Source organism: Paramormyrops kingsleyae, chromosome 17 (assembly GCF_048594095.1).
Source record: "Paramormyrops kingsleyae isolate MSU_618 chromosome 17, PKINGS_0.4, whole genome shotgun sequence".
NCBI lineage: Eukaryota > Metazoa > Chordata > Actinopteri > Osteoglossiformes > Mormyridae > Paramormyrops > Paramormyrops kingsleyae.
The window spans coordinates 26,924,192-26,946,475 of NC_132813.1; the positions used below are offsets into that span (position 1 = coordinate 26,924,192).

At 41.1% G+C, this 22,284-nt stretch overlaps 2 protein-coding genes across 11 annotated transcripts in view; one reads left to right on the forward strand and one right to left on the reverse strand.

The window, feature by feature from the left end:
- Positions 1-22,284, forward strand: part of LOC111837883 (diacylglycerol kinase delta) — a 267,917-nt gene that overhangs the window by 198,723 nt on the left and 46,910 nt on the right. For 2 of the 10 annotated variants that reach the window (XR_011983247.1, XR_011983246.1), the window contains exons 28-29: positions 1,269-1,346; positions 10,280-10,410. The exons of 3 other annotated variants lie outside the window; for them this stretch is intronic. Coding sequence is in view for 3 of the 7 variants with exons in the window: in XM_072701294.1 (XP_072557395.1) it covers positions 1,269-1,346; positions 10,280-10,410; positions 10,939-11,028 (299 nt within the window). In the remaining 4 variants the exon portion in view is untranslated. Of the gene's footprint in view, positions 1-1,268; positions 1,347-10,279; positions 10,418-10,938; positions 20,461-22,284 lie in introns of those variants that run through there. 5 more of the 10 variants (XM_072701294.1, XM_072701296.1, XR_011983249.1 and 2 more) reach the window with 5 other exon arrangements.
- LOC140579000 (uncharacterized) lies at positions 18,131-19,003 on the reverse strand. Its single transcript, XM_072701299.1, has one exon. The coding sequence runs from the start codon at positions 19,001-19,003 to the stop codon at positions 18,131-18,133; it is 873 nt and encodes a 290-aa protein (XP_072557400.1).

Genomic DNA, 22,284 nt, shown 5'->3' on the forward strand with positions numbered 1-22,284 from the left:
TATAAATTAAACTTACTTACTTACTTACTTACTTACTAGTAATTTTGGCGCCATAGCAGAGAAAACAGTGCAAATTGTCGGTAATGTTAAACCTATTTATAGCATTAGTGTTTGTCAAAACATAATTATGTGTTTTAGTAGAACTGTCGTGATACATTTTAAGTACTATTTATGTTAACTAAAGAAACATAAAGCACAAGCAACTACTTGGCGATCATCCATTGTGAGAAGGTAAATTTGAAAAGAAGCGCTACACTATTTATAGGTAACATTTTCCCTCCAGAACGCTGGATTTTAAGCGGGAATGCAAATAACTGGCTCACAACAATATTTATTTGACAAATTATGTCCTATCAGGAGTCGGCGCAAAAATATAAGCTACACGTTTGTTTGTTTTGCGGCCCCTTTAAAAAGTTCTCAGAGCCTGGCATTCTGAGTGGCCTTGTCCCCGCCCACTCTATGACGTCAGAGAGCATCTCCGGCGTTGGCTAGCGTAGCGTTCAGGGCGGCGGGAGCGACGGCTGGCATCTTTGACGCTCGCGGTGTGAACGTAGCATCACACAGTATGTACTGAATCATAATCGGTTATTGATTTCTACTAAAATTTGTATAGAAACAACACTTCCTCTCCCATCTCGACAAGTGACATTCTTCATCTCTGTTTGCAGCTTTAGTGGCCTTCTGGGATAGCATTGCACCCATCAGTTACACATTTCCAAATTTCACAGAATGTAGCATGCATAGGGGTGGGCCAACTTCCCAAAACATCGTATCACAATCTTTTTGACAGACAATCATGATCCACAAGCTGAACTGTGATCTTTTTTCCCAATTTTTGAAATGTACTGTCAAAAACAACTCAAACAATCTTAAGTTAAAAATTATTTTACATATTAAAGTTGTAATAACCAGTCAATAGATAACAGCTGAACAACTGCCACACTACTGATGATGAGTCCTTTTTTTGGCACCAGCTTCTCATCCACTATGCCAATTGCTCACATTACATTGTTTTTCAAATATGTCGTGCATGAAAGATACCCTGTAATCAAGGGCGGAGTTGTGGGGTGGCTGGGGGTGGCCATGGCCACCCCACGGTGAATCCTGGCCACCCTATTGGCCACCCCACGGTGAATCCTGGCCACCCTATTGGCCACCCCAAGCATCGCATCACAGTTGTCGCTATTTTTTTTTTATCCCCATGCGGAACCTTTCCTGCACTGCAACGTTTCTACCACTTTTGCTGCACGCACACATCCTGTCTTCAGATGATTGCTGCGGTCAGATTCTGAAAATTGCAGTCTGTAGCAGGGGTTCAGATGCTAATCATCAACAGATAACGAAAAGTAAGCTATAATATCAGAGGAGAGATTGCGTTTGTACACTTTTTATGTCAGTTGTCCCACCCGTGACTCTATGTATGTACGTATTTAATGATTTAGGACCCATAGCAAGCTAACTCGCAGGCAAGAATAGCTAAAAGTTAGCAGTAGCTATGCATGTGTACAAATCATGTGATGCAATCTTCCACATTTACATTGTTCGGTAAGCTTTTATTCAGTTAACTTTTTTAAGTTTTAAAAAGTTTTAAGTGTACAGTCCAGGCGAGCAAAGACTCTTGACGTTTGCTGCAAACCACAACAATCGCAGAATTTAAAGGAACCCAAGGATTCAGCTTGCACTATGTTATCAGGAAGACTATTCCATACTCTGACTACACGCTGTGTAAAGAAGTGCTTCCTTAAATCCAGTTTGAAATGTTCTCCCGCTAATTTCCACCTATGGCCACGAGTTCTTGTATTTGAACTAATGCTGAAGTAACTATTCGGTTGAACAGCATCCAAACCTGTTAGAATCTTATAGACCTGGATCATGTCCCCCCTCAGTCTCCTTTGCTTGAGGCTGAACAGATTTAGCTCAAATAACCTTTCCTCGTATGACATTCCTCTAAGACCAGGAATCATTCTTGTGGCCCTACGCTGCACCTTTTCTAAGGCCGCTATGTCCTTTTTAAGATATGGTGACCAAACCTGTACACAATATTCTAGGTGAGGTCTCACCAAGGAATTGTATAATCTTAGCATTACCTCCCTTGACTTAAACTCCACACACCTGGAGATATACCCCAACATGCTATTGGCCTTTTTTATTGCTTCCCCGCACTGGTGAGAATGAGACATGGAAGCATCAACATACACACCAAGGTCTTTCTCATAATCAGCTACCTTTATTTCAGTAGGTCCCATAAAATACCTGTACTTTATATTTCTGCTCCCTACATGGAGTACCTTACATTTGTCTATGTTAAATTTCATCTGCCAGGTGTCAGCCCAGTCACTAATTAAATTAAGATCCCGCTGTAGCTGCTGAGCCGCTAGTTCAGTATCTGCTACACCACCCACCTTGGTGTCATCTGCAAATTTCACCAGTTTACTGTATATATTGGTGTCTATATCATTTATGTAAATTAGGAACAAAAGTGGTCCTAAAATTGAACCTTGCGGTACCCCACTATGAACGCAGGCCCACTGTGACATTGAGCCTCTTATAACTACTCGCTGCTTCCTATCCGTTAACCAGTTATCAATCCAGGTCGCTACAGTTACTAAAATACCTGTCGCTTTGAGTTTAAGTGAGAGCCTCTTGTGGGGAACAACATCAAAAGCCTTTTGGAAATCTAAGTAGATGACATCATAGGCCTTCTTATCATCAACTTCCTGAGTAGCTTCCTCAAAAAACTCCAACAGATTTGTTAAACAGGATCTACCTCTCCTAAATCCATGCTGGCTATCCCTCAAAATGTTATTTGAGTCCAGGTAATCTACCATTTTCTCTTTGATTATAGCCTCCATAACTTTACCAGTTATACAAGTTAGACTGATTGGCCTATAGTTTGACAAATTACTTCTATCCCCTTTTTTGAAAATGGGCGTTATGTTGGCATGCTTCCAATCAGAAGGTACCACACCTTCAGATAAGGATTTTTGAAACAGTAATGTTAAGGGTCGGCAAATAATATCCCTCATCTCTTTTAACACTATAGGTAAGATGCCATCAGGGCCCTGTGATTTATTTATTTTGAGCTTAGCTAGGCTTTGCAAAACATCAGCTTCAGTTATATATATATTAGTTATAGACGATGTTGGATTAGTAATAAGAACTGGTAAGTTACTAGTGTCCTCAACAGTGAATACCCGTGCAAAACTATCATTGAACTCATTTACTATGTCAATGTCGTTTTCAATTATAAGACCCTTACTATCCTGCAGATTAGTAATTTCAGCTTTTAGAGCTCTTTTAGAGTTAAAATACTGGAAGAAACTTTTAACGTCATCCTTAGCCTCCAATGCGATCTTCCTTTCGACATTCCTTTTAGCTCGTCTAATGTCATTTTTTAATTCAGCCTGTAGATTTAGATACTCTTGCTTTATTATGCCATCATCAGTTATTTTCCATCTCTGGAACAAAGCCCTTTTCCTCCTTACTTTATACTTTATTTCCCTAGTAAACCACCTAGGTTGCAATTTCCTAGATTTATTCTTGCTGGAAACAGGTATGAAGTCCTCTTGCACTTGCAATAATGTGCTTTTAAAAAATTTCCATGCCTCTTCAACAGTTTTGTTATTTAACTCCATCCAGTTCACAGTTTCTAGTTTTAATCTCATACAATTGAAGTTAGCCTTCCTAACATTATATATTTTTGATTTGGACTTTGCTCTTCGGGCACTAAACTTAACCTCAAATTTAACCATGTTATGATCGCTACTGTCAAGTGGTTCTAAAACGTCTAATTTACCAATCCTGTCCTGGTTATTAGACAAAACAAGATCAAGAATGGCATCTCCCCTGGTAGGGGTGTTAACAAACTGAGTAAAAAAACAATCCTGTACTAATTCCACCATCTCAAGTTCATTTTCAGAAGAGCCAGCAACAATGTCCCACTGCATCCCCGGTAGATTAAAATCACCCATAACTACCACATCATTTTTATTGCTCATAATCCTAATATCACTGTATAACAATCTGCTTTCCTCAGCAGCTACATTGGGTGCTCTGTAACAAACACCGACAATTAGGCTATTTGAGTTTGTAGCATCTAATTTTACCCATATAGCTTCCGTACTTTTACTTATATCAGTAAGCTCCCTTGCCTGCAAGTTTTCCTTTACATATACTGCAACACCACCTCCCTTCTTACCTATACGGTCTTTACGGAACAATGTTTAACCATCCATATTATATTCTTGTCCATCCTTATCACTCACCCACGTTTCAGTTATTGCTATAATATCATAAGAGTCTGATGAGATAAGAGCCTCTAAATCATGAATTTTACTCCTAATACTCCTGGCGTTTAAATACAGACAACAAAGGGTAGGCCTATTACAGTGCCTACTTATAATATGATTTTTTGGGGCTTTCCGTTTCCCCCCAGTTACATACTTAACTAACCTCCCTGCCCCCCCAGTCCCTAGTTTAAACATTCCTTAACTACTCTACAAATACGCCTTCCCAGTACACTGGTTCCCCTCCGGTTCAGATGCAACCCATCCGGCTTGAACAGGTCCCACCTGTTCCAGAAGGTCCTCCAGTGCCCCATAAACCTAGACCCCTCTTTCCTACACCATCCTTTTAGCCACGCATTTAATCTCCTTATCTCAGCTAACTTAGCCTGACTTGTGCGTGGCACGGGGAGTATTTCAGAAAATACCACCATGGACGTTCTGCTTCTAAGCTTATTGGCGACTTCTATAAATTTATCCTGCAGAACAGCCCTTCTACCCTTGCCTATGTCGTTGGTGCCAACATGCACCACGACAACTGGATCCACCCCAGCTGGGGCCAAAAGCTTGTCCACACGATCTGGAAGGTCTCCTACCTGGGCACCAGGCAGGCAAGACACCGTACGCGACCCTCTATCACGCGTGCACACATAACTGTCTACTCCCCTAATAATTGAATCCCCCACTACCACAACCTCCCTCTTTCTGGGGGGAGGGGGCTCCTCAGTGCCCAAGGGCCCACCTGCTTCCCCAGTCCCTTCCGGCTCTAAAGCTGGAAGCAGCTGAAACCTGTTAGACACAGACACCTCAGGTGATGCCGCCTCTGTAACATGTGTACGCCTTTTCCTGCGTCTACGACCTACGGTCACCCAGCTCTCTCGACCTCTCTGCTCTTCATTCTCCCTCCCCCCCGCTAGTGGCGTACACACCATCTCCCTAAACGGCGTATCAACTAGCTCATCTAACTCACTGTTGCATTGCAGATCAGATATTTTCACCAATAATTACAATAATAAAGGAATGGTTTTAGACATATAAGGTTTCCACCCAACTGCAAATACTTTCTGATCTAATGATTGTGCATTACACACAGATAAAGTGGTAACAGTGGAATCAATGTTCATTACTCCAAAAAAGCCAAAAACAAAAACATTCTACTTCAGCAATTGTGGCTTTTAGACTGAAGCTAGCAGACTCTTCGTATAACAATAACTCGACCTGTTTAACATATCAAGTTACACGCTGACAGAACATAGACACACAAAGAGATGACCACACCGTCACTGAATGTAAACATGGTTAAACATGCTGCTAAAGTAACACACACACAATGAACTGACGTTAGCATAACAAAAGCTAACTTTAGCCTGAAGTTAGCAGCCCATTTGCGGCAGGAGTATGTGGAAAACTTACTAATTTATAAGCTTACTATGAAATTTATCACGAGCCGATTGTCGAGTAACATTGTAACGTTACGTAGGCTATACGATATGTTAACAGCACTTGTAACTTACCTTCGAAAAAATATCCTTGTGGTGAGCCTTCAGGTGCCGCTTAAGGTTGGTCGTATTTTTTCCGCCTACTTTGTGGCCACATTTGTCACCGTCTTCCTTCACAATACACTCTGTTTTATTATCTGCTGGGTTATATTTAAAATACACCCATATGTCGTCTCTACGTTTGCGACCACCAAGCCCCTGTGTTGAAACTGCCGCCATTGTGGTCCATTGTCTGTGATGAGTGACAACAGTGTGACGTGTTGAGCACGTTGTGCGCTGCATGCCAGGTGATGGGCGTGACCAAACAAGTATAGAATGCAGCAACAGATACTTTTTAGGTTTTAATTGACACGCACAATAAGCAGAAATGTCATGCATTTTAAACGTCTGACAGACCACCCACTAACATTTTCGTCCATTCTCGTCTCGTCAACGAAAACTCACACAAGTCTCGTCATGTTTTAGTCATCAAAGAGCAGTGTTTATCTCGTCACCGTCTCGTTATCGTCATGAAAAAAAGTGGCGTCAACGAAATGATTTCGTCATCGTCATCGTTGACGAAAACAACACTGACTACTACTTACCAGAAGAACCTCTGCCTGAACCAAGTATGAACTAAAAACAAGGCGAAATCGAAGTTGCTCTTGGGAGGTCGAAAAACCACAAAAACACCCTCACAGCAGGCTACTGCCGGAGCGGGAAAAAAGTGGAAAATGTCCTCCCAGCCCCGACTGGCGACCGAGCAAAGCTCAGGAGCAACTGTCCTTTTCCGGCGCCGGGTAGCGATACCGACGTTAGATATTATTAGTTATAATCGCCCCGCGGGTGTTTGTTACGGAGTTTAAACACGGACAGAAAAACACCGCTCACGCGACACCCGCAGCTCTCTGTCGGTAAAAATCACGCTGTTAATTAACAGACAGGACAGACAAGCACTCACGCCGACCGAAATAAGAACAATAAATAGAAATAAACAGCCACCCACGTAAACAGGTAAAGCACACAAACACTCAAAACACTCCAAAAAACAATCCCAAACAATCGCTGCAGCTCAACACCACTCTCTCGCAGCAATCCCAGCAATCCTCGCAGCAATCCCAGCAATCCCAGCAAAACATGCAGAAAAATAATGCAATTATCTAATCAACCAATCACATGGCAGTTGCTTCAATGCATTTAGGGGTGTGGTCCTGGTCAAGACAATCTCCTGAACTCCAAACTGAATGTCAGAATGGGAAAGAAAGGTGATTTAAGCAATTTTGAGCGTGGCATGGTTGTTGGTGCCAGACGGGCCGGTCTGAGTATTTCACAATCTGCTCAGTTACTGGGATTTTCACGCACAACCATTTCTAGGGTTTACAAAGAATGGTGTGCAAAGGGAAAAACATCCAGTATGCGGCAGTCCTGTGGGCGAAAATGCCTTGTTGATGCTAGAGGTCAGAGGAGAATGGGCCGACTGATTCAAGCTGATAGAAGAGCAACTTTGACTGAAATAACCACTCGTTACAACCGAGGTATGCAGCAAAGCATTTGTGAAGCCACAACATGCACAACCTTGAGGCGGATGGGCTACAACAGCAGAAGACCCCACCGGGTACCACTCATCTCCACTACAAATAGGAAAAAGAGGCTACAATTTTGCACGAGCTCACCAAAATTGGACAGTTGAAGACTGGAAAAATGTTGCCTGGTCTGATGAGTCTCGATTTCTGTTGAGACATTCAAATGGTAGAGTCAGAATTTGGCGTAAACAGAATGAGAACATGGATCCATCGTGCCTTGTTACCACTGTGCAGGCTGGTGGTGATGGTGTAATGGTGTGGGGGATGTTTTCTTGGCACACTTTAGGCCCCTTAGTGCCAATTGGGCATCGTTTAAATGCCACGGCCTACCTGAGCATTGTTTCTGACCATGTCCATCCCTTTATGACCACCATGTACCCATCCTCTGATGGCTACTTCCAGCAGGATAATGCACCATGTCACAAAGCTCGAATAATTTCAAATTGGTTTCTTGAACATGACAATGAGTTCACTGTACTAAAATGGCCCCCACAGTCACCAGACCTCAACCCAATAGAGCATCTTTGGGATGTGGTGGAACGGGAGCTTCGTGCCCTGGATGTGCATCCCACAAATCTCCATCAACTGCAAGATGCTATCCTATCAATATGGGCCAACATTTCTAAAGAATGCTTTCAGCACCTTGTTGAATCAATGCCACGTAGAATTAAGGCAGTTCTGAAGGCGAAAGGGGGTCAAACACCGTATTAGTATGGTGTTCCTAATAATCCTTTAGGTGAGTGTATATATACAGTACATATTATTATTTATTATTATATATATATACACATACAAACACAGCATATGTAACTGTGTCTGTTTTCCTGATGATACACTGCCCACAATCCTTCTGATCATCACAAGCCAAACTGAACATCTCTCAGCAAAGTAGTAATACCTGTTACAATTGTCTTTAAAATGTGCTACATTTGTATAACGTAGGCTTCTTTATCACTTTGTCTGGTCTTTTCCACCAGTACCCTCATTCCAAATATTGTTGCGGTGTGTGGTTCAGGTGCCTTAAATAAACCTGTACTTTCCAAAAATGGCCACCAATCCATTCGTGCCACCAATGAAAATTTCCTGGCTCCGCCACTGCCTGTAATAGAGACACATGATATAATTTGGTCAATCAGCACAGCCTTGTAGTAAGATGTCATTCTGTTGGTCTGTAAACATAGCACAGATCCACGTTATTACTAGCCATTGAAGTTTTATGTGAAGTGTGAGAACATTCTGAAGGATAAAACAAGGTTGAGAATATGGCCTAGTTTATGAGTTGGACCAGACACTGATTGAACCAGATTAAAAGACTCAATGACATTTATAAAATCTTTAACCAGAGGCTTATCTTCACAACAAATATGAATATTAAAACCCCTCACAATTAAAATACTATCATAGTGGGGAATTACCCATGGCAAAAAGTTTCACAGATAAAATCCTTTCAGTCGTTGGTAAATCACCACACATAGCACCGGGGATGGCAACATAGTCTCAATAAACTGGAGTTCAAAACTGGAAAAGACATCATATGGAATTTGATGACGGTTAAATGTGCTTCTACAAAGCAATGCCAAACCACCACCATGCAAGGGGAGCTAAAGAACTCACAATCTGGAGGAAAGAGTCAGAGAAGGGAGCGAACTCACCTACCTTCAGCCAGATCTCTGTCAAAAGCGTAAAATCCAAACCATGAGACATGAAGAAGTTCTGCAGAATGAAAGTTTTGTTTGCTAGTGATCTAGCATTAAGTAAAACCATGCTCATCGTCAGCCCATTACTAGCCAACCGGGATGCATGTTGTAGTGGGCGAAGATTCCTGGCATCCACAATGCATTAATTCCGTCGCAAGCACCTTGGGTGCAAATGCCACGGGAGATGCCAGCATGGCAGACCAGAGCCCCTGGTATCTAAGCTCCATGGAATGCATGGAGCATTCTGTAAGCATTCTCCAGAGGCAACACAGAAGTCCATCCCTCGGAAAACCCTAAACAGGTCATATCTCGCCCGGACACCACTTTGCTTTCCACGTCTTCTACGGCTCTTCTTACAGCTCTTCACACCTGAAGCAATGCAGGTAGAGTGGCACAGCCATGGAGTGGCACACAGAGGAGGGTGGCTCAAAGACCCATCACGTAAGTCCTTGGGATGGCAAAAATACTGACCATTGATCTGTCTGTTGATTTCCTGCTCCCTTCTTCCCTCACTTGTGAACAAGACCCCAAGATACTTAAACTCCTCTGCTTGAGGCAGCAACTCATCCCACACCAGGAGAGTGCAATCCACCCTTTTCCAGTTGAGAACCACGACCTCAGATTGGAGGTGCTGATCCTCATTCTGGCCGCTTCACACTCAACCCCAGAGCATGCTGCAGGTCCCAACCTGATGACACCAATAGGACCACAATATCTACAATAAGCAAAGATGTGATCCTGAGACCCCTGAACCAGACTCCCTCCATCCATTGGGTACACCTTGAAATTCTGTCCATAAAAGTTAAGAACAGAATCAATGACAAAGGGCAACGCTGGCGGAGTCCCAAACGTATTACTAACCAAGCCTAGTTGTATTCATCAGTAAGTTTCACTAGAACATTTTACTAGGACATTGGAAAACTTAGCAAGCTTTGCAATTTTATTGTTCCTCTCTCGTGTTAAAAATCTGTGTAAAGTTTACCTTCTGCTGTACTGAAATATTTTGGGTTTCATAGAGACAATGTTGAGTTAAAGCAATGACTTGTCTGCACAACCTCCAACAACACCACTAATTACAGACTACTGCTAGATAATAAGTTCCGCTTTCGTTACTATACAGTAGTTTATTTTGGGTAAATTTCTTTTTTGCGTTATTAATATCAGAATATTTATTGCAAAAAAATCACATTGCAATATGTTGATTATGTGACAGTGGTGATATGAACTGCCTCCTGCAGTGAATCAGTGGAGTACAGAAGAGGTGGCAGCCTGGTTGGAGCTAATCTGTCTCTCGGAATACAAGGAGATCTTCATCGGCCATGACATCCGTGGAGCTGAGCTCCTACACTTAGAAAGGCGGGACCTCAAGGTATGAGATGTTTACATTCATTGAGCTTGCCAAAATGACAATAAGAAAAATAGCTTGCAAGGAAACTAGTGAAATAATGTGTGAATCAGAAAAAGAATGTAATGATACAGTGACTCCCAAAAACCTGAAAAGGACACCAGTTTTTAATGTAGGGACCCCTTCCCAAGCTATTTTATGCATGTTAGCTTATGTCAGTCGTGCAGTGTCAATCATTACTTTAATTTCATGCCACAATTTTGATGACTTTTTGGTTGTTGCTGCTGGTGTTTCTGTCCCGTAAGTAGCTAAATAAATAAAAATGTTTTGGCATATGTTACTGTCTTGTCATTTTCCTCAGTTAAGACTGTAGTAGGCTAACATTGCAGGTTTCATCTTTAATGGTCGATTGCACCATTATTACATTAATTGTAATTAATATTCAAATTTCTTCAAATGATAATTCCGTTATATTAAAAAAAATTGAATGCCCTGGGCATTTCTCTTCCCATATATGTGTCTGCTCAAAACTTATGTGTGTGTTTATTATAGGAGTTAGGTGTGACTAAAGTGGGCCATATGAAACGGATCTTACAAGGGATCAGGGAACTGAGCCGGACCAATAGCACCAACGAGGCCTAGTGTCTCTCTTCTGAGGCTGTGCAGCAGCATGTCATTTGTGCATGACATGGACCAATTTGTATATCCCATCAGGACAACATGCATGCCTTCACTATTTCTCATATTTCTCATCTTGATTAATGACTGCTGGATTTAGTATTTCTGTTGATGCAGCAAGTTGTCCTCACACCAGAATACAGTGGTACCTCAGAACTTGAACTTAATCTGTTCAGAACTGGGGTTTGAATCCTAAAAAGTTTGAGTTCTGATCAAATTTTCCCCATAAGAAATAATGGAAAAGCAATTGATTGGTTCCCGGGCCCAAAAAATTACACCTAAATACAGTGGTACCTCAGTTCTTGAACTCATTAGAACTGAAATTTCTTAAAAGTCGAACCAACCAGTTCGAAAAAAATTGATCTAGAACTCGATCTGAATCTCAGAAGTCGAACTGAGAATATCGATCTAAGACAACTTGTACGCGCGGGGATATGAGTCACGCGGCACGTCTCTCAACGGAAACAAAGGGTAACGCTTCAGTCTCAGCCTCGCATTCGCTGTGATAGCATCGTGCATGTTTACAGTAGCTGAATACATGTATTTAGACAGTAAAAATGCATTTAGACAATTATAGACAGTAACAGTAATTATTATTATACAATAAAACACATTTAAAAATAAAGATTTCTTATTAATTATGTTAATATCATTAATAATAAACCATTAATATATTTAATTAGAATAACATTGTTGTGCCTAGCGGGGACGGGCGCCGACGTCAGGGTATCGGGGAATACGGGGTTTAATTACAGGTAAGGTAGGCAAAACGCAGATGGATAATATAATGACCCGACTGGGGAAACAAACTGAAACGCAGACTAAATGTAGAGGAATAATGACAACAACCAGAAACAGCTGATCACACGGGGATTCCACACGAGGTTAACGAGGGGGCATGGCACATGGAAGGAGCGGACGATTGGGGCAGGACACATTGGTTTTTTTTTTTTACTTTACTTATTGTTTGGATACATTTATTTTCTTACTGTATAAATTACTGTTTTGATAAATGTGCTTAGATGTGTTTAGTACAGTATATGCTCTTCTTGTTTTAGCTTGTCCTTTTTGTGCTTGAATGCTAACAAAAAAAACATACTTAGGTGTAATTCTTTTGGGGCCAGGAACAAATTAATTGGTTTTCCATTATTTCTTATGGGGAAAATTCAATCAGAACTCAAACTTTTTATGATTCAAACCTGAGTTCTGAACGGATTAAGTTCGAGTTCTGAGGTACCACTGTATGTTTTTTTTTTTTATCATTTTAACACAAAATGAACAGAATAAGACAAGAAGAGCATTTTTTTCTTAAGGGCTTCCAAAACGATAAACAATCTACCCCAACACTACCCCTGTCCTGCCCCGATTGTCTGCTCCTTCCGTGTACCACACCCCCTTGTAAACAACAACAACAACAAATTTATTTTTGTATAGCGCATTATCACAACATTACATTGTCCCAAAGCGCTTTACAGCATCCCCACCCAAAGCCCCCAGTGAGTAAGCCATAGGCGACAGTGGCAAGGAAAAACTCCCTAGAAGGAAGAAACCTTGGGAGGGACCAGACTCAAAGGGGGAGCCCATCCTCCAGGGGCCGGCAGGGAGAGTCAAATACAGTTAAATCTGAAACACAAACGGGGAGCAGGGGGGAGATGACAAGCCGGTGCCACCGCTCCCTCCAATCGCCAGGCAGCCAGAAGGCAGGGAGCGGGTCATACAAGGAAGATGACACAGGCAGAATGGCGAGCTGGATGCACGGACGTCATTGGTAGTGGCGACGTCACATGTTGCAGGGTGTGCTGGACATCTTGATAGATTGAGGGCTCCAGGCAGCACCCCCCAGGAGAAGTAGGGGAAATAAATGCAATTAGTCAAAGTAAGGGAGACTATAGGGAGTGCTAAAAGTTAGATGAGTGCAATATGAAGTGCAATGCTCCGGCAGATATGGCTATGGCAGCATAAGTAGGAGGGAGAGGCAGGTGGGAATGCAGGCATGGGTAGTCCCTGAAATGTCAGCACTCCAATCCCACAAGCAATTGTGAAGCTAGAGTGACAGCACTGTCAATTCAGTTTATCCAAAGCCAATGGCACCGATCCCCACCCAGCTCTACACCTCACACTATAGGTTTAACTGGGAGTGAGAAGCTAGCTAGAGCTAGAACTAGTGTCCCTATAAGCTAAACTAAATAGGTGTGTTTTTAGTCTAGACTTGAATATTGAGAGTGAGCCTGAAACCCGCACATCCGGTGGAAGACCGTTCCACAGCTGAGGAGCTCTATAGGAGAAAGCTCTGCAGCCTGCCGTAGCTCTTTCTACCCTAGGTACTAACAGATATCCCACACCTTGAGATCGAAGCAAGCGTGGGGGATTGTATGTGGTCAGCAGATTATTAAGGTAGTCTGGTGCAAGTCCATTCAGTGCTTTATAGGTTAACAGCAGTATTTTATAGTCAATCCGAGACTTAACTGGTAGCCAATGAAGGGAGGATTAGACTGGTGTGATGTGATAAAATTTTTTAGTGTTTGTGAGAACTCTGGCTGCCACATTTTGTACCAGCTGAAGTTTATTTAAGGAACCAGACGGGCAACCAGAAAGGAGGGCATTACAGTAGTCTACACTCTAAAAACTGCTGGGTTAAAAACAACCCAATTTGGGTTATTTTGGTAACCCAGCGCTGGGTAAAAAAGGGACTAACCCAACGCTGGGTTATTTTGACCCAACAAGTTGGGTTACACGTTTAACCCAGCATGCTGGGTTGTGATTTTTAACCCAACTATTAGTTAAAAATGACTACACTGCTGGGTTGAATGTAACCCAAAATGGGTCAGAAATTTAATCTAGAAACTTTGGTGATTAAAATTACTAAAATAAAAACAATTCTACAGCAATACATACTTCAGTAATGGAATTTTATTTATGACAAAACATGTAAAAAATGTGTCCATATGAATTTAAGACATTTTCCCATCTCCACCTCAGCATTAAGACAATTTCTATTAAAATGTATCAAACTATCACAGAAACACTGTGACTGAAGTCAGTAACAATGCATCAGACTGAAGTCAGACAAATTAACTTTAGAAAAACACAATTTGAAATATGAAAACTTTTCATAACATTTACATCATGCATAAACATTAATATATCCTGAGATATACAGGAATCATCAGTAAGAATCAATTGCAATGTAATTGCAGAGTAGAGGAAAAATAAAAGTATGTAGAAGTAATAATGAAAAAGCATCTAACTGACTGAAGTCAGAAAGATTAACTTTAAAATACAAATTTGTGCATAAACATTAACATATCCTGATATATATAAATCATCAACTGAAAAAATATGTAGAAGTAATAATGAAACGGCATCAAACTGACTGAAAAAACAAACAAAAAAAAAAACTTAAGAAAATACAAATTTAAGATTAAGAAAAAATAGGAAAACATTTGATAACTTTCCCATTAACAATTATGTGCAAACATCAATATATCCTGAGATATAAAGTGACTGAAGTCAAATTTACTTCCAAGAAAATATGTATTTAAAATATGAAAACATTTCAAACGTCCACTGCAGCAAGTAATGTACTTTGCTCAAATGCTGTGCCATTTATTATAGCAAAGGCTTGAAAGCAGTGGTTGTCTCCAAGCATGAGAACATAAGAAAATTCAATGGACTCTTCTGAACGAAGGTACTCAGCCATATTGGTCCCAATCTGAAAAAAGGAAAAATAAATAAAAAAGAAATGGTATAGATTCATTAAGAACTCAAAAATGTGTAAAAGTTAAATATCCTTAGAGCTACCTTCAGAACACCTAAAAAACCTTTAGGAGCATTAAAGACCATAACACACCAAGCTATCAGCATTAGTTAAACACTGACCATGGCCTTAGCACTATGCTTAGAAAATGTCCGTCGAACATGCTTAGTTTCAAGCCTCCTTTAGCCTGAGCTGAGCTCAGACATTCCCGCCTGCATCAAACCATTTACAGGATTAAAGAAATTACATGTTCGTAGTAAATTAACATCGTTTGCTGTCGAATGTACAACTAAGTCAAACGAATTGAACGAAATGTACCTTACAAGCAGAGCGGGAAATTTATGTGGATGTGCTGACAAAATCAAATTAGTTAAGTAAACTCCGCTATATCAAAACCGTATCTAACATATACAAAAGTAATATTTAAAAATTTTACGTTATGGCGGAGCACGGCCGTCGCTTAGTCGTTAGGTAATCTCAGTTCAACTGACCGAAAGCCTAAAATTTGCGTGTATATATATTATACAGTAAAGCAAATGTTTTATTTATTATGAACATTGTTAAATACACACTGAATAACTTACGTTTCAGACAGAATTTCACTGGCTTCCCTCTAAAGACGGCGCAAAACTCCGTCAACTCTCGCTGATGTCCCTGGATGTTGACGTGACGTGCGTGCTCTCTTTCACGTCCGCGTTCCCAACCCAGCACTGCTGGGTTATAGATCAAGGCCGATTTTCAACCCAAATTGGGTTAAATCAACCCAACTTTGTTACCCAGCAGTCTCAACCCAGCATATGGGTTGAAAAAACAACCCAGCGTTTTTTAGAGTGTAGTCTGGTAGTTACGAAGGCATGTATTAATTTTTCTGCATCACGAAGTGAGTGCATCTTACGAAGCTTGGCTATGTTTCGTAGATGATAAAACGCAGTTCTAGTAATACTTCTTATGTGAGCATCAAAACATAGATCTGAATCTACTAGAAGACCAAGATTTCTAACCACTGTGTTAGGTTGTGTAGGATGGACACTAATGCTGAGGTGGTGAAACTTATTTCTTGCAGCCTTGGGACCAATCACCAGTACTGTTTTTTCTGTGTTTAACATTAGAATTTTTTTTGCCATCCAGCACCGGATATCTAACAGACAATCTTCTAACCAAGATAGGACTGATGTATCATCAGGGTTAACAAATATATATAACTGTGTATCATCTGCATAACAATGAAACCCAACACCATGATTTCTAATAATGTTACCAAGCGGTAGCATGTATAGGGTAAACAGTAGTGGGCCAAGTACTGATCCCTGTGGGACACCGTATGTGACTTTGGTGGCCTTGGATGATACGTTGTTCACATGTGCATACTGATAGCGATCAGTTAAATATGAGCGGAACCAAGAGAGTGCTGTCCCTGTAATGCCAACCACACCTTCTAACCGGTCCAAGGGGATATTATGGTCCACAGTATCAAATGCTGCAGTTAAATCTAGTAATACCAACAGCGATATCAAGCCACGGTCAGAAGCCATAAGTAAATCATTCATTACTTTGACTACAGCAGTTTCTGTGCTATGGTTTGGTCTAAAGCCAGACTGATATAATTCATTAGTATTATTTTTTTGTAGGAAAGAAGACAACTGACGATCTACAACCTTTTCCATGATCTTTGAAATGAAAGTAAGATTTGAGATCGGTCTATAGTTTCCTAAAACACTAGGTTCAAGATTTGGTTTCTTTATAACAGCCATTTTAAAAGGTTTTGGAACATATCCAAGCTTAAGAGATGAGTTTAACACATTTAACAGGGTATTGCTAATCTGTAGTGCGATTTCCTTGAAAAATTTTGTTGGAATTGGGTCTATGAGGCTTGTAGAGGATTTACAGGAGGAAATTAAGCTCAGGAGTTCTGGGTGTTTTATAGGAATGAAAGATTCAAAAGTCTCATTATTGATAGGCATAAGACTAGCAGGAGTCTGGCAGTCATAGTTAGCTAAGGACGTGCACTGGATGGTCTGTCTAATCTTAGTTATTTTACCATTAAAGAATGTAATAAAGTCATTACTCTTAAGAGATTGTGGGACTTGCGAGTTTATTGGAGAATTCTGTGTTAAGCTAGCCACGTATTCAAACAGGAATTTTGGATTGTTTTTGTTCCCGTCTATTAATCTGGAGAGATAAACAGACCTAGCAGTCACTAGTGCTTGTCTGTATTTAGACAGGCTCTCTTTCCATGCAGATTTGAAAACTTCTAGGTTAGTTGAGCGCCATTTGCGCTCTAGCTTGCGTGATGCCTGTTTCAGTTCACATGTATGATCAGAGTACCAGGTGGCAGGTTTCTTATCTCTATGCTTTATCTTCTTAAGTGGAGCTACAAGATCTAGTGTACTACGAAGGGATTTATCCATGTTTGCAGTCGCCTGTTCAAGTTCATTTATACACGATGCTTCAGATGTAAGGCTGAAGGACTGTGGAAGTTGTTTCATAAATGTTGTTGTAGTTAGTGAGTCAATGGAACGTCTGATTCTGTACTTTGGAGCTGTGGTCAACGGGAGGCTATACTGGATTTCAAACGTTAACAAGTAATGATCTGAGAGCAGAGGACTCTGAGGCATAATAGATAAATGTTCCACCAAGATGCCATGACTAATAATCAAATCAAGGGTATGGTTACAGGCATGAGTAGGCCCGACTACATTCTGAGATACACCTAGAGAGTCAAGAATAGCTGTAAACGCTATTTTTAAAGGATCACTATCTTTCTCCATATGAATGTTAAAATCACCCACAATAACAGCTTTGTCAGTACTGACCACCAGGTTAGTTAAAAAAATCAGCAAACTCCTTAAGAAAATTATTGTACGGCCCAGGTGGTCTATAAACAATAACAATGGTGATTTGGGGTGAAGAGCAAGAAAGAGATGAGCCAGCAAGACTAAGAACAAGAGTTTCAAATGTGCTGAAACTCAGACCACATTTCTGTCACTCCTAGGCTGGATTGAAAAATTGCAGCAACACCACCACCTTTGCGATTTGGTTGAGGGTTATGCTTGTAACTGTATTCAGCTGGAGTAGATTCATTTAGTGCCATGAATTCATTTGGTTTAAGCCAGATCTCCGTGAGGCATATGGCACCAAGACTAAAATCAGTAATTATTTCATTTATTAATAGTGCCTTAGGAGCCAGTGATTAAAAACACGGGGAACAGACACAGTCTCAATAAAATGAACCCTAGGTGACGACTCTAGGCGACTAGCAGGCGGTCGGTTATGCCGGTTTGCCTGCCGCCTGGGCTTGGCTCTAGTTAGTCAGCGATTTGTCTGGAGACTATGAGCTATGCTTTTAGACAAGAGGTCAGCACCAGCCCGCGAGGGGTGAATACCGTCCCTCTTCAAAAGCCCAGGCCTACCCCAAAACATCTTCCAGTTGTCTATATAACCCACACCATTTATCGGGCACCATTCCGACAGCCAGCGATGTAGCGACGATAATCTGCTGTACATTTCATTGCCACGTCTAGCAGGGATGGGGCCAGAGCACGTTACTGACACACACATCTTCTTCGCAAGGTTGCACACCTCTATAAAATTTGACTTCGTGATCTCCGATTGCCTCAATAGGACATCATTAGTGCCGACGTGGATGATAATCTTAGAGTATTTACGTTTACTTTTAGCCAGCACTTTTAAGTTTGCCGAGATGTCGGTCGCTCTGGCACCAGGGAGACAATTAACTATGGTCGCTGGAGTCGCTACTCTCACGTTTCTTAGAATAGAGTCGCCTATTACTAGAGCACTTTCAACAGGTGTCTCAGCGGGTGTTTCACTGAGTGAGGAGAACCTGTTGGAAACGCAAATGGGCGAATGGTGCCGGTGTGAATTATGGTTGGATTTACGACTATGCCGCCGGGTCATCACCCACTCGCCTTGCTGCGAAAGCTCTGCTGCCGGAGCGGGGGGAGACTGAATACCTATGACGGACATATCCGGAGCCGCTAACACTGAATCAATAAAACTCTCTGTTTCCTGAATGTCCCGTAACGTCCGGATACGTCTCTCTAAAACTACAATCTTCTCCGTCAGCCTAGCGACTAACTGACACTTCTCACAGGTAATCGTACCGCTAATAACCGGAGAAGAATAACTAAACATATTGCACTCAGAACACGGAACAGGAGACATGGTGTTGTACTTACGTGAAACGGGTAGTTCTAAAGCTGGAAGCACCTTTTTGATTGAATGGAGATCGTGGGTCGGTGCTTGCGAAGGTGATTAATCCGTAGGGGTTTGGAGAATTATCAGAAGACTATTAAGCTTGTAAGGATTTTTTTCTGATGACTTAATTCTAATTATTATTTAGGTGATATCTATAGTTTTAAAGTTCGCGCAGTAGCAACCAGTTTCGCTCACAGCGGAAATGACGTCAGCCAACCAGCCAGCCTCGTGTGGAATCCCCGTGTGATCAGCTGTTTCCAGTTGTTGTCATTAGTCCTCTGTATTTAGTTCGCGTTTCAGTTTGTTTACCCAGTCCGGTCATTGTAATGTCATTGTGTTGTTCTGCCTGTTCTGAATTAAACCCCGTGTTTCCCGATTGCTTGACTACTGTCCCTGCTTCCCCGGTCCTGGCTTGGCAGATCGTGACAATCCCAAGCCATGCGCCAACACTAGACTATGCCATGCGGTCAATTGTTTATTTTTATTATTACTCTGTATTCATTAATTTGTTCGTAAATCGGAAACTTTTAGGTTGTAACATCTGTACAACTATTGCATAACTTTTTGGTGAGCAATGACTGCCAAAATTATATAAAGTACAGTGTATTACTTGATATTTTCAATAAAAAGCACTATCACCAACAAATGATGCTATCACAGCGATTGCGAGGCTGAGACTGAAGTGTTACCCTTTGTTTCCGCTGAGAGACGTGCCGCGTGACTCAATTCCCCGCACGTACAAGTTATTAGGTCAGCGTTTACTGAGATTCAGATCGAGTTCTAGATCGTTTTTTTTCGAACTGGTTGGTTTGAGTTTTAAGAACTGAGGTTTCACTGTATTGTCTAGAGTCCAGAGTTCACAGTTCATTTTTATGTTTTTTTACTAGCCTGAGTAATATACTAATACACTGGAGGGTTTGTTAGACCACCAACCACAGATTTAGGAGGCTAGATGTCTCATTTCACAATGTGTATCTTAACTGTCCTCAAGTCTAAATTGTCTAACTGCATTTATGCATCCATCAATCCATCCATTTTCCATAACTCCCAGCACAGAGTCATTGTGAGCCTGGAGGCTGTCCAAGGAAGCATACAGCACCCTGCATGGAATGCCAGTCCATCACAAGGCACACACTGACATACTATGACAAAAATAAAAACACCACCTGCCTAACCCACATTTTTGACTGTGGTAAGAAACTGGAGTACCCAGAGAAAACCTGTGTGACCACAGGGAAAACTTGTGGAGACTGAAGTGCTAACCACTGAGCGTTTGTGCCAGCCCAGTATTTATTAATAAACATTATTTTGTTGTTGTACTGTTTATGTATAAAGAGTCCCAATTTATGGCTGTAAATATATGATTATTGTACAAAGAACATGCATATTCCAGTAATAAAATATCTCCATATTTCTGTCTGACATTTTTGATTATACGATACTATATGAGATGTACGTATGTGTATGTGTGAGTGTGCGTGTAGATCGTGCTACTCCTCCTGTATGCCACGCCCCCTCATATACCTCATGTGGAATTCCCATATATACAAGCTGTTTCTTGTTTCATTAGTCCTGTGCATTTAAGTCTGCATTCGAGTATGTTTCCCTAGTCTTGTAAGAATATAAGATATTTACAAACGAGAGGAGGCCATTCGGCCCATCAAGCTTGTTTGGGGAGAACTTAACTAATAGCTCAGAGTTGTTAAAATCTTATCTAGCTCTGATTTAAAGGAACCCAAGGTTTTAGCTTGTGCTACACTACTGGGAAGACTATTGCATACTCTAACTACATGCTGTTTAAAGAAGTGCTTCCTCAAATTCATTTTAAAATATTCTCCCACTAATTTCCACTTATGGCCACAAGTTCTAGTATTTAAACTAATATTGAAATAGCCATTTGACTGAACAGCATCCAGACCCGTTAGAATCTTATATACCTGGATCATGTCCCCCCTTAGTCTCCTTTGCTCAAGGCTGAACAGATTCAGCTCAGCTAACCTCTCCTCATAAGACATTCCTCTAATACCAGGAATCATTCTCGTAGCCCTACGTTTCACCCTTTCCAAGGCAGCAATGTCTTTTTTAAGGTATGGTGACTAAACCTGCACACAATATACTAGATGTGGTCTTACCAAGTAATTATATAATTGTAGCATCATTTCCCTTGACTTAAACTCCACACACCTAGAGATGTAACCCAACATTTTATTGGCCTTTTTTATTGCTTCCCCACAATGGTGAGAGGGACAAGGAAGCATCAACATACACACCGAGATCTTTCTCGTAATCAGCTCCCTTTATTTCATTGGAACCCATAAAATATCTGTACTTTATATTTCTGCTTCCTGCATGGATTACCTTACATTTATCTATGTAAAATTTCATCTGCCAGGTATCAGCCCAGTCGCTAATTAAATCCAGATCCTGTTGATCTGCTACACCACCCACCTTGGTGTCATCTGCAAATGTAACCACTTTACTGTATGTATTGCTGTCAATATCATTAATGTAAGTTACGAACAATAGTGGTCCTAAAATTGAACCCTGTGGTACCCCAATATGAATGCAGACCCACTGTGACATTGTGCTTCTAATAACTACTCGCTGCTTCCTGTCAGTTAACCAGTTTTCGATCCAAGCTGCTACAGTTCCTAATATCCCTGCAGCTTTGAGCTTAAGCAAGAGTCATTTGTGGGGGACAACATCAAAGGCCTTCTGGAAATCTAAGTAGATCACATCGTAGGCCTTTTTGTGATCAATTTCTCTTGTAGCTTCCTCAAAGAACTCAAGTAAATTCGTTAAACAGGAAGTCTTATTGTGGCTAACGTCTCCACCTTGCTAATGTTGCCCTATGCTCCCGATCATGTTATCTCTTTTATAAAACCCGCGTTTACCCCTGATTCCTGGACTCCCGTGCTTCCGTTCCTATCGTGCTCACCCGATGTGTGACATTTAGTTTGGAACATGCCAGCAGATGCACTGTATATTTACAATTTAATAACAGAAATAGAATGGGAGAGTATGTACAGACACTATATATGTACAGATATTGGATGAACTGTGCAGGAATTATAATGATTCTTAAACATGAAGCTGTTGCTTGGCCAGGTGAGCATTACTACATTGTCAATTCAGCTGAAAGAAGGTTTACAGTTGATGCTGAGTGTGATATATTCATTCTCTCCTTAAACAGAATCTGTTGCTGTTGTTCCTCAGCATGAGGACCAAAGTGGTGTCAATGCCAGAAA

Excerpts from the sequence above, each read along its gene's own strand:
- LOC140579000 (XM_072701299.1), bottom strand. The coding sequence starts at position 19,003 with ATGTCTCCTGTTCCGTGTTCTGAGTGCAATATGTTTAGTTATTCTTCT.